At 42.7% G+C, this 12,702-nt stretch overlaps 1 protein-coding gene across 15 annotated transcripts in view; it reads right to left on the reverse strand.

Moving 5' to 3' along the window:
- Window positions 1-17: 17 nt before the first annotated feature.
- The window catches only part of LOC139346894 (sickle tail protein homolog), a 108,073-nt gene continuing 95,388 nt past the window's right edge, over window positions 18-12,702 (reverse strand). For 6 of the 15 annotated variants that reach the window (XM_070986243.1, XM_070986244.1, XM_070986240.1 and 3 more), the window contains 11 exons: window positions 10,910-11,040; window positions 10,089-10,236; window positions 8,672-9,182; window positions 8,253-8,451; window positions 7,861-8,150; window positions 7,006-7,161; window positions 6,571-6,693; window positions 5,150-5,230; window positions 3,408-5,051; window positions 2,745-2,876; window positions 18-1,690 (listed from right to left, as the gene is read on the reverse strand). In XM_070986243.1, coding sequence (XP_070842344.1) covers window positions 1,139-1,690; window positions 2,745-2,876; window positions 3,408-5,051; window positions 5,150-5,230; window positions 6,571-6,693; window positions 7,006-7,161; window positions 7,861-8,150; window positions 8,253-8,451; window positions 8,672-9,182; window positions 10,089-10,236; window positions 10,910-11,040 — 3,967 coding nt within the window. In that variant the 3' untranslated portion in view covers window positions 18-1,138. Of the gene's footprint in view, window positions 2,877-3,407; window positions 5,052-5,149; window positions 5,231-6,570; window positions 6,694-7,005; window positions 7,162-7,860; window positions 8,151-8,252; window positions 8,452-8,671; window positions 9,183-10,088; window positions 10,237-10,909; window positions 11,041-12,702 lie in introns of all 15 variants that reach the window. The other 9 variants (XM_070986239.1, XM_070986238.1, XM_070986247.1 and 6 more) reach the window with 9 other exon arrangements.

The raw sequence follows: 12,702 nt of genomic DNA on the forward strand, positions 1-12,702 counted from the left end.
AACATTGAAGCTCGGCTGCATTTCAAGCATGCAAGTCTTTATTTTTGCTACTCCAACACAGTTTTGTCTTTACCACATTGCTCATTTATAGTATGATTTAAAGCTTTACAAAAATGAGAGAAAACCAGATATTTACAAAATCTATCTGTGCAAACATAATTCTTCTTTAACACCACTCTCCTAAAGTATTTGAAAGGCATGCATACAAATAAACTTTGGTATGTTAAAAAAAACTACTTATTCTCTTAGTAGAAGCGTCTATGTACACATGGTAGAACCGATTTATCACTTTGTTTTTAGTACAGTTTACATTTAGACAACAATACATGTTAACCGAGACCAGCAGTACAAATACTGCAGTCAGCACTTCAGCCATAACATAAGTAAATTCCCCTAAATCCTGTGACTGGGTTAGGCCTGAAGTGAGTCATTGTTACAACAACTTTGGCAAATAGGCACACTAAAATGAAAACTTGTATTACTCGTGATGCCAGTTTTACTATCTGTAAAATAAATTGGCAGTTCATATGGGTGAAAAATGAGAAAATAGTCTTAGAAAACAGAAGTCAACAATGAATAAAACTTTAAAATGTGTGTATACATTGTGTATACAATCATAAAAGGCATTTACAAGGGTTGTGTTGAATGTCTGGCAACATAAGAAATATAGAAGATTAAATATACTATGGTTATTCAATCTCTGGTTTGAAAAATAAAACAACATTTTTACATGGTACATTGTGATTGTACATCAACTCTATATTCCCTATTCATAGCTAAAGCAAGAAAAATAGATTTTCAACACCACGAGAGCCTTCCACTTCAACTACAAAGTGGTAAAACTAAATATCTTTTAGTTTCATTATAAAACATTTTGTGAGAACATCTGGTACACCTTCAAGAAAGATTCAGAATCCAAGTGAGTATTTTGCAGAATTGGAAAATGCAACTTAAAAGGGATAAAAGCATTGGTATGAGAATGCCAGTGTCAAATAAAACATGACTGGGGGAGTGCATCTTTTAATACTTTTACAAAAACTTTCAAAAACAGAGCAAAAAACAACAAACCCAAACTCTATAAGATGACACATGACCAGGTCTACCTGCAAGCAGTAAAGCCAGAGGGGTGATAATAGGGCTAGGTAGTGTCCTTAGCTGCTGTGGCTGTTGGGATGCAGGATTTGCCGCTGCTGCCGTTGTGGGACCTGTAGCTGGTGAAGCTGGGGGTGTGTATGGTGCGGATGCTCTTTCCACCTGGGCCCAAAGGTGTGGGCGACAGAGGGGAGGGGGAGGAGGAGGATGAGGAGGAGGAGGAGAATGAAGAGGAGGAGGAGGAGTGCACTCGACCATTCTGAGTCTGCGAGGGAAACGAGAGAGCTTTACCTGTGTGCTGTGAGGGTGTGGGGAGTTTGAGGGATCCGTTAGACAGGGAGGGGATGTGGGAGGAGTGCAGGGAACCGGAACGATGAGAGGACAGGATGGAGGACTTTGTCAGAGAGGAGGAGGAGGAGGAGGAGGAGGAGGAGGAAGAGGAGGAGGAAGGGTTAATGGGATTAGTAGCATCTGAGTTTTGTGCAGACTGGGAGCTGCCTTTAGTAGAGCTAGGATAAAAAGCAGGGATTTTAGAGACTGGTATAGTAGGGGAAGTAGTTTTATGATCCCCTCCCACTCTTTTAGCACTTCCGTTAGCCTGCAAACAGAGATGCCAAAACAGATACTGGTTGTCAAAAGAGAAATCTGGTCAAATAATACATAAAAAAGTTAAGACGATGTTAAAAAAACTACAAGTTATACACATAGAAACACACTATGGCTACACAAACATTAACATTACTAAGACAGAACTAAAAGACACCAAAAACAACATATACAGAAGCTCTGCTTTTACTAGGTTACATGAAAGGTGAGACACATGAGACATGTTACCGAGAAACAGAACACTGCAAAGGTTAGACAGTGCGATGGCAGACAGGAGGAGCATCTCTACGAACTGTCTCTGTTAGAGGGATTGTTAGGCCTCATAAAGGGGCTGTAGGGAAGAGTTCATAAGGCAGAGATGCACAGGAAGACTGGAGAGTGTTAGGTAACAGGGTTAGGAGTTTGAAGAGTGAGCGCAGACAGGGGAAATGTGGGCCAGTATTCCACTGAAAACTGACGATGCAAGATGGTGAGTTGTGGCGAGGTCTCGAGGGTAAGGAAAATATATCACCGTGGGGTTAAGAAGCTTTGCAGTAATGTTGGGTTTGAGCAGAGGTGCACTGTGAGAAGGAAGGTGCATATAGCCGAAATGTCAGTTAGGGGTTGTATTTTAACAGCCATAAGCATCCTGGGATTTGGCAACACTGATTAGGAACTCAGCTGTGATGGGAGCTGGAGATGAGATGACAACTCAGGTGATGACTGGATAGGATTCCACTTTTCTTTGCCATTTTTTCCTTGTTTTTTGTCAAGTCACCAACACAGTGAAACCATGAGCAGTGTGGACATGCAAAAGCATACAGTACAGTGATGTTATGGGGTAACAGTCAAGAGTCAAGCATGCCTTCTTGTCAGAGCGGACTCGAGAGAAACATTAACAGATCCACTGTTGCCACCATGGTGACTTTTTTTTTTTTTTTTTTTCAAAACACTTCAAATCTCACAGCTTTGGTAGTCTTTTTTCCCCTAATAATACATGCCTCACATTTTCAATCCCTATATGTTTGTTTCCTCTAGTCTCTGGTAAGGCCCTACAGTAAAACTACCTGTCGGAACTGCCTCTGAGCGTCCTGCAGTTTTTGCTGTTTTCCTGCTTTGTCAGTAGTACCCGGCGACTGCCTGGACTTCGCAGACAAAGGGACGGGCATCCGACTAGAAGGGGAAGCGACACTGGTGTTCTGCAAGGGGATCCAAACGAAAAACAAAAGAAGAAATAAAACAAAAGAAAGAAAAAAAAAACACACACCATATAGGAAGTATGAAAAATCAAGGTACTGACAGGTAAAAGAACCTCATTTAACACCTCAACCATCAACACCAATGAAAGATCATGCACCCAGTCAGAACATAAACCTTGAAGTCAATGCACAGTAGTACATGCAGTCAGGAGTAAGGAAGATATCAGAGCTTAATCATCATGAGAGTGTCTTTGATGATGTGCTTGCCCCTTGCTGAAAACCTCAGAGTTTTAGCAATGAACTGAAGGAAGAATACGGTAGCCAGGAACCCAACAAAATGCCACCCCCAATCATGTCACCATGATTTCACAGAGGGAGAAAGCCACAGGGGGCATTTCCAGCGTTTCCAAGCACCTGTGGAGTGGATTAATGATTTTGTAATTTCAGTGGTTAGGGTTGGAGTGGAGGTAGGTTGTAAACTGAAAAAGAAGGACCCAAAGCCTCCCGGAGCAACAAGAGCTAGAGAGAGACCTGTTGTACGGTGCTGGGGGCACTGGGGATAGTGGTGTTGGTGGTGGTGGTGGTGGTGGTGGTAGTAGTAGGGATGACTACAGGGCGAGGAAGGAGATGAGGTTTAGTCTTCTTCTGCAATGAACTTTTGCTGGGTACCTTAGGGCCTGACCCTCTGGAGGTAGGGAGAGAGGAAGACCTCTTCAGCCCCACTCCTTCGGAGCTTTTCCCATTGCCTTCTTTAGGTTCCTCCATGCAGACTGACTGCCGCGGGGAGTGTGGTCCCATCTCACTGATGGTGGTCTCCAGCTGCTTGATGGTCTGCTCCAGGCTATCCAGTGTCTTGTAGGTGTTCTTCCGGATCTCATTCGTCCGGCCGAGGGAGTCGGAGTCCTGCCTCTTCTGCGCGGCTGGTACCTTGGGAGCATCTGCTAAGGATTTTGAGCGCGCAATCTCAAATCTCTTTGCTTCTTTGTGCTGTCTGATAGTACCGTCGCATTCCTCCTCGTCTTCATACACAACCACCTGTAAAGTCTTCTTGCCTGACTTGGTGCCAGTGCGAATTGCCTGCGTCAACGCCGCCAGCTGTTTCTTAGGGAACTTAAACTTGAACTTCTTTTTACCATCCTGCTTGGCGTCACCATTTGACTCTGAGTTGACTCCACTGTCCATCAACTCAGAGATTGAGGATGAAGATGAGGATGATAAGCTAACGTGGTCTGCAGTGGCCTGTGAGGAGCTGACCTTTTTGCCATCAACCACCTCTGTGCCTTGGGCTTTTACCTGCAGCCCACCACTCCTCTCTGTGTCAGACTCCTCACTCTCCTCCTCAATGCGCTCTTCCGCTAGCATCCTGTCCAGTTCCTCCTCACATTCAAATATGGTGGACAGGCGCTTGTAAGCTGAACGAATGTCCATGGGCTCATCAAAAATGATAATGACAGGCTTCTTGTTGAAGCCATTATCCTGTGGCGAATTGGGATCCGGTGTGGCGTTGCCTCGGTTCGCAGCGCTACCTACAGTAACAGTCTGGACGCTTCCTTTCTTGGCATTCACCAGTTCCTGGTACTCGCCACAAGACAGGGCCTGAACTTTGGTGTTAGTAATCATAAATGCTATGTTGTCAGGGGGTGGGGGTGCCTCTTCTCCAGGTAAGTCAGGACTTAGACTAGCCTCCTCATTAACCTCCTCACACTGAGCTTTGGACAGATCACTGTCTTCACTAGGAGCATTTTTTGGTGGAGCAACAGAACTTTTAGGTGCCTCTCTTACGATGCTATTTGTTGTGGTTGCCACAGGCTCGGGTACTATTTTCTTACTAGAAGAAACATGTTGCTGGATGACTTTAGTGTTCTTTTGAGTGTTAATTTTGTTGAGGATTTTTCCCTTCTCCATTTCTGTACTGGTCTTCAAGGATTCAGAGCGTTTAACTTGCTTCCTTGGGAGTTTGAATCCTTTCAGTCCCACAGGCTTAGGTGATATAGGTGGAGGTGATTTCGGAGATAGAGGCGGCTGCTGCTGCTGCTGGCTTGAAGAATTGTCATTAACATTGACATTTGACACCTGTGATGGAGGCTGTGTGGGCTCTCGGTGTTCGGGGGTTTCCTCTGACCCTGGCGGGGGTGGATTCTCTTTGGTAATCTGGCCAGTCACATAGTATATGACCTGAGAAATTAAGAAGTAGCTGTTTAAAATCTCTCAAATTCTAGAACCTACATTAACTATATATGAATATAGTGTTAATTATTGAAAGTCGTACATACCCCTTGGCTCTGTCGGACAGTAGTATTGCCATTTTCATCTGTGTCTGGATCTTTATCCTCTCGACTGGGCTCTGAGCTCTGCTAGGACAGTGTGTGAGGGAATAATATTACTGTGCAACTGGTGTGTCAGGCTGCTGTGGATTAACTCTGAATTCACAGTCATTATTGCAGTGGCATCCACAGTGTCAACTCTTGGCACTTGGCAATTACCTTCTATAAGGCAACAGCATATGATTTACAGAACTGCACAGACTTCACTTTTATACCATATGTTCTAACCCTAAATTCTGTATATGAAAATGCAAGCAGGGAAAATGAATAAATATTACTTTAAGCTGATTTATTTCCAAATAAACTTCTTACTGATGGCTAAACCCTGTCTGTTCAGCCTTTCTTTTTGGCTCTTTCACTGTCAATTATTTTGCAGTTAAGACTTTTATTTTTGCATATTTCTTGAAACTCTCTCCTGGTTTAAACCGACCTTTAAACATCCTGTTTCCTGTCTTGTTCTCTCAGTATGCACTGTTAAAACCATGCAAATCACTTCTCAGACTGGTTTCACTTCAGTAAAATAATTTTAATAACATTACCTAATGTGCAATAGTTTATGCTTTAATATTCACAGCAACTAGTTGCTCACCATCTACTTGTATACCTAAAAACTTGGCTGTGAACTAGCCAAATTTGTTGCACTTGAACATAACTGTCCTCCTTGTCACACAAGTACATTACAAGTGTGTATTGTTTGACCTAAATGTGAAAAATTATATAGGGTTGTGCAGGTTATATAGGTGTAAAGCTGGGAAAGCAAACTCATGTAAAGTTGTGCAAAGACCAAGAGAAACAGAAAAGTAATTCCTCAGAAAAGTATAAGTGGGAGAGAGTAGCATGCAAAATGGCCAGACTGACCTCTAGTGAACCAAGTCTGCAAAAACAGGTGTCTACAGAGCTTTAACCATGTTTCTCTCAATTGTCAATCATTTAAGAAATATTTATTATGCTGATTTTGTAGGAAGATGTGTAATTAAAGAAAGACACAAGACGATTTAATTGCCTGTAAAATACAGTGCCGAGGTCTTTATTGATTTGGAGGAGAAGGACAAGTGATAATTAAATCAGTGGCAAAACACATCATTGTCTGGTCCAGGTGCACAAAAGACACAGCATCTTTTCAGAAGCTTCATTTTATGCAGACTTAATCCTGAAATATTCAAGCTGTGATATCCAGCAGAATCACAAGAGGGAGGGAAACTGAGGCAGCAAGGAAAGGAGATTTTTGGAGGCAGCTGTTACAGTGTTCTCTCGAGCCAAAGCAAGGGTGCAAAAGTTGTAGAGGGGTTAAGACACAGCCATCGATTCTATCAGACAGTTGGCAGAGGCAGGCAGTTAGCTGGGTAGCTGCACGACGACGTATATTTTACCTTTTTGTCTTTGAGGGGCAATAAGGCCCCTGGTCTTAGTTCTCTGATTTGCGGTTCAATTCGAGTGGTGGGTTCTACCACATGTTTCCCCCCTACATCCTTAACTGTGCACTTCTGGAAAACCTGAAAGGTGGAGAAAATTGAAGGGGAAATGGGACAAGGATTTTGAGGTGGAAAGAAGTTCGAGTAGCTTCACCTTTGCCACAGCTACAAAAGCCCACAAGTTAGATTCAAAATCAAGGAGTTGCTCATCCTTCACCACTTCTGAGAAAGTCAACCACCATTTGAAGAAATGATAGGCAACCCATATCCACAATGCAGAAATCAGAAAAATGCAGCAAAAATGACACCCTCTGATTTGTGTTGTTTGATTTGATATTTGACTGAATGTGTACATGTATGTGTGTGAGTGCATGGGTTACATATGCATCTAACCTGGAGCTCTGCCATGATCTTGTCCCCTTCATCCTCCTCTTCTCCGGTAACCGGGGCAGTGATGGGGGGAGGGGTGGCTGGCTTCGGCTTGGTCTCTGGTGGAACCTTCGTGGGCTTGGTTGGGGGAGTGGGAGGTGGAGCATCCTCTTCACCCTCCTGTTAAAATTAATTTATAAGAGGGAAATTAGTTTTCCAAGCCATGCAGCAAGACGACAAGATTATTCAAAGGTTAAAGTAATTGTGCTCTAAAGAAAACAGACAGATGAGAAGATTAATGCTGCTCTCATGTCTGTGCGCTAAGTATGAAAGAAAAGCTGAAAGGCAATTAGCATTTGCTTAGTTTACCACAACAATAAAGTCTAAAAAATGCCTTCCAGCACCTATAAAGCTCCTGTAACTTGTCATTTTTATATTTCTGTTTGTGTGCAACAGTTAGTGAGCTTTTGAGCTTTTTTTTAGACCTCAATTCTTCCAATATCTTTATGCTAAGCTAAGATAATCACCTCCTTGCTTTTGTTCTAGACTTGAGATTGGTAACGATCCTCTCGTCTGACTCTCGGCAAGAAAACAAAATACGCAAATTTCCCAAATCGTTGAACTATTATTTTAATGGAATGATTAAATGTGCTGTGCTTTTCAGGAACTGTTATTAAGTTTGTACAAAGGCCAATAGACGTTCACTGTTACAATATGTTACTGTTATTTTTTTAGTTCAAAAACAAAACCCCACACAATAAGAAATAAAGACATGAAAAAGCCAGAAAAAAGTGTGTGATACCAAAAACTGAGAATAGCAGCCTAAATAATGAGATTACAAGCTGCAGCTGCTACAAGACAACCTGGTGTCAGACTGACCTGAGCTGACGTGGATTCCTTCCTGCTGGTGTAGACCACCTCGCCAGAGCGTGTGGTGGTCATGCCTGAGCCTGAGCTGGGGTAAGTCTTCCTCGGAGGAGGTGGTGGTGGGGACTTGCTGGGCTTTTCAGACCCCTGCTTGGTAAAACTGTCAGTGGGGGCTGGCTTGGTGGCAGTCTTGGAGGGTCTCTCCAGTGCAGGCTTGGCTGGTTTATCCATCGCAGGCTTTGGGAGTTTCTCAGGCCCCTTCTTGGCAAGTTTGTCGGACAGAAGCTCAGACTGGGGCTCTTCTGTCATACAACCATAAGATTAAATTATATAGCATATATTTTAAAATGTGTAATATGTAAATGTAATATGTGCTGTACATTATGTAAAGTACTTAAAGGTACCTGATGGTGACTCCACAGGGTTGTGGATGTCTGCTTGTTCTCCAGTGGTTGCAGGGGGCACTCCTGGGTTCTCTTCAGCATCTAGACTGGGAATGCCCTTCATCATGTTGGCCTGGGCCTCCTGGAGGATCTTCTCAAATTCTTTGCCATCATAATGACCCATGTTCTGCCTCTTCTCTTCCCACTCCTTCTCTGCAGCCTACAGGGTAAAAAAAAAGGAGAGAGAGAAAGTTCCTAAAGGAGATTTTTATTCCTACGACAATAAAACCAACAACAACAAAAAAAACGAAAGGAGTCTTAAAGGGCAAAATAATGCCAGAGTAACAGAGCTGACATTTCCAGGATGCTAATGAGAACAACTGAATATCACCACAGCTTTAATATGCTGGATGAAAATAAAGGAATAAAGACCAACATACCTCTATAGACATAGCTCTGTTTTTGCTCTTGTCCTGACTGTTCTGGAGCTCTTCAATGACCAGACCTTGATTGGCAGCACCATTGCCATTATTCACTGGGTTCCCGTGTGTCTTCTTATGACGGGCGGGACTCTGTGGATCCATGGCTGCCCCCTTAGGAGATTCCCGACCTTGATTCTTACTCAGATTGGGACTAGGGACGTGAGAGGGGCTGGGGGTGAGCGGTGGACTGGGCTGAGCTGTCAAGGCTGCAGACTGCTGGGACTGCTGCATGTGGACCGGGGAGCTCTGGACATGATGGATGACCACCGGAGAGGAAGGCATTACCTCTGATCTGATGGTGGAGCTCTGGGGCTCCAGTGGGGCTGATGTGGAGCCAGACTGGGCTGATGCTGGGGGGGCTTCTGCAGGGCCTTCTGCTACTACTGCTGCTGCTGCTGCTGAAGGGCTGTTTCCCACTGGGATATTAGCAGAAGCATCGGGTCCTTTCTGCTGGCCCTCAGTAGCACTTCTGCAGAGAGGACGGAAACAGTATGTGATACAAGCCACATTGAAAACACTGATTTTCAAATCCTTGCTTGTTAACGCCTGAGCCTTTCAATGATGCTCCTCTCATACTCTATCATGATACTATCAGTTTTGATAGTATCATGATACTCTATCATATTATTGATATACTATCAAAACTGATAGTATCATGATAGAGTATCATGATATGTTGTTGCTCCTGTCCTTATTTGTTACTGGCATCAATTTCAGAATAAGCATATATCTGCAAAAATCAATGAAGTCGATGAGGTAAAACATTAAATATATTGACTTTGTACTGTTTTCAATTGAGTAAATGTTAAAGAGGATGATCATAGTATCACATTCTCATTTATTTACACAGTGTCAGAGTGGTGAAATCAGGGTTGTAGATCAAACTCTATAATAATGCTGACAAATAATGTTGATTAATTCTGGCATGAGTGGTGAAACACCACCAAAAGCTATGATGCAATGCCTTTTGATTTGGCAACCGGGCGTGTTTCGGATAAAAGACAAGAGAGTCATGGAGGGGGAGGGAGAGAAAAGTCAAGAGTGATTTTGGTATCTGTGACATATTAAAATGGAAATGAGGCTCTGCAGTGTCCACCAAATTAATTCACTTATCGGTTCAGCGAAGGCGATGGACGCCACACTCCTCTGTCCACATGGAATGACCTCTTTGATGGGATGAAGGCTGGCTTGCCCGTATTATCAAATAGTACAATCTCCCACATCACAGACCCCTGTGTGAAGCTCTGCAGAGTGCTTTTTGTTTTCATCTTCAATTCCCTCTCTCACCCTCAGCCCTCACACCCCAGCACACCTCTTCTCTTGATCCTGACTTTATCACCACTGATTGATTTTTTTCCCTCCATCTTTCCTCTACCTTCTCAGACTGCTGAGCGCGTCAGTCAGGCTCTTGACCCTCTTCAGCATGCTGTCCAGTTTATGAGGCTCCTCCTTCAAAAACTTGACAGCTTCCACTTCCACCCTGAGCACAGCCCGCATCCTGGTTTGCAGTGCCGGGAACTCTCCTGAGGAAACACACAGACAAACATGCCATTGTTTTAAGAATGTTTTTGATGAAATTTCTCAATTTCTTAAAGTCTGAATCTTGAAATTTTATGTATTGCTCTGCACATTGTTATTTCTGATACCCTCAGAATTTCATTTAGACTGTCATGATACCACATCTCATATTAGACAGGCTAACCAGCTCATTAAGGTACTGCAACCCACCATAACCCTTCAGTGAGATACATTACTATTTAGAAATACCTGCATGGGACAACAACAACAACAACAACAACAACAATTACAAATATTACAGTACAATATTGTGATTTTATACAAAAAAATCTGGTCATTGAGTATAGAAAGGGAGGAACATCAGATCAAAATTAGTTATTACAGCCCTTGTTTTACACAAATGGAGAATTTAGAGCAACACAGTTTAATGCTTTTACCATCAGCTGAACTACTTTACTGTGTCTTTGCATACATTTGACATCTTAGGATATATATTAATATTGGAAAATAGCCCAAAATATTTAAATCATATTTCCTTTATATATCCAATCTATGACGAGAGCACTTTCTTGTATGTCACTTGTTTTCAGTCACAATCATAGTGACTATAAACTTAGCTAAAAGTTATTATTATACACATGTTGTTCTCAGTGGTGAGAATATTATCTGTTGTCTTACCTTTGAGCCCCGCCAGAGATTCTCCCACCTTCCTCAGAGTCACCGCTCCCTCCTCCACATCCTTCAGGGTAACTACTCTGTGTGTTACTGCTGAGTCTTTCTGCAGAGAGACGACGTACTGCTCCAGCTCACTGCAGAGACGAACAAAAAGCACAGTGGAGAGGACAAAGAATTTAGAGCTGAGAGGGAGAATCCAGTTTTCTTACAACAGTAAATACAGCATGGGACTACTAACCGTGACAAAATAGCATTCAGTTTGTTCAAAGCCAGAAATGAAAACTGAATGGAGACTCATGATTAAATGTTCCCAAATAAAAAATGTATTCCAGTTGAGGGACTGTTTGTTTCTATTATGCTGACTTTATCTACCTGGGCACAATTTGATTAGGAGGTAAAAGAATTGACTGATTTTCACACTACTATTGACATTTTATTTACCCTTCACAAACACCAGGGGGCAGAACACAATCATTTATCTTAAAAATCATGCAGCGATCCTCAATGGGCAAAGGTGAAGTCAGACTGTGGGACATGATCCATACAAAGGGACAAAATTAGATCACATTCAAAATATGTGCAATGATTAACACTGCCAAACATTTCCACAATGCATTTCACTTTGCTGTCTCCATTAGATTGCTTAGTCTAGATTAGACTGGATCACATCCCATAACCACTAATGTTTGCACACTGAATGAGGGCTTATTTGTGAGAGAGAGTACTTCTTCACATAGAAAACATATCACGCTGCTTCACAGCCATCCCAGTGCTTGGAAAAAATGGCTGCTCCACAGGGAAATGTGCCAAATGATAACATTGTGTGCAGCATTGGATTGCATGAGAGGGACTGAAATGGTGTTTCATTGTGGCCAGGTACCCTTGAGAAACACTCTTTCACAGAACTCCCCTAAAGGGAGTGAGGAAGGCAAAAAGGAGGCAGTGTGTTAAATGCCCCGCTATGCCAAGGCCTGTTGGTGATAGGAATGATGATGGGAAATTCCATCTGAGGACAAAAGGAAACTGATTTCCCGTTTTTATCAAGCCTCCCACAGACAAAAACAGATACAGTGCATCTCCATAATGTGCAGTACTTAAGATTTCATTTGCTTGTTTCATACACTGTAAATCACTGTTCAGCTGAAGCTAACAGGAACAATTGTCCACTGATAAATCATCCTATTACAAACTCCTTGGACTAATTTGTTACCTTGCCTTTTTAAGTACTCCTGTCCTTGGATTACCAGCAAACTTTACTGAGCCATCTTTGTTGCCACAGAGTTATAAAATCTTACAAAATGTGCCCTTATAGGTCATGATAGATTTAGTTCTTCTCTTGAGAGGGCAGTGGTTTTCACACCACATTCTCCCACTGGTCTCAAAGCCAAACGACCCTAATTACCAAGCCTTATTTAAAGTGCTAGCTGCCGTGTTTTGCTGACTCACAACTGGCTGGATACCAAAGGTAACAGTGAGTTTAATCCACTGACTTCCTGCCTGTTCATTTCCCAGTCTCCGCAAGCTGCTATCATTGTGTTTATTAAGACGATGCTGTTTGACCTTGTAAACATCCAAATAAAAGGATTCAATTACTGCTCCCTGTTGGCAAGATGAGGCAAGTGAATTAAAATAAGAGCAGTGAGAAGTTACTCCACGGCAGGGTCCATTGTTCTAGTCTGCTGTCTCTGAGAGGCAGGCACTGCTTGCCTGTATAAACCTGTGGGCTGTAATTTGGAGGGCGTTGGCTTGTCAAAGAGTTTAGGAGTGAAAAGCATCGGTGAGCTGATAAAAATGAG

Source organism: Chaetodon trifascialis, chromosome 18, assembly GCF_039877785.1.
Source record: "Chaetodon trifascialis isolate fChaTrf1 chromosome 18, fChaTrf1.hap1, whole genome shotgun sequence".
Lineage (NCBI taxonomy): Eukaryota > Metazoa > Chordata > Actinopteri > Chaetodontiformes > Chaetodontidae > Chaetodon > Chaetodon trifascialis.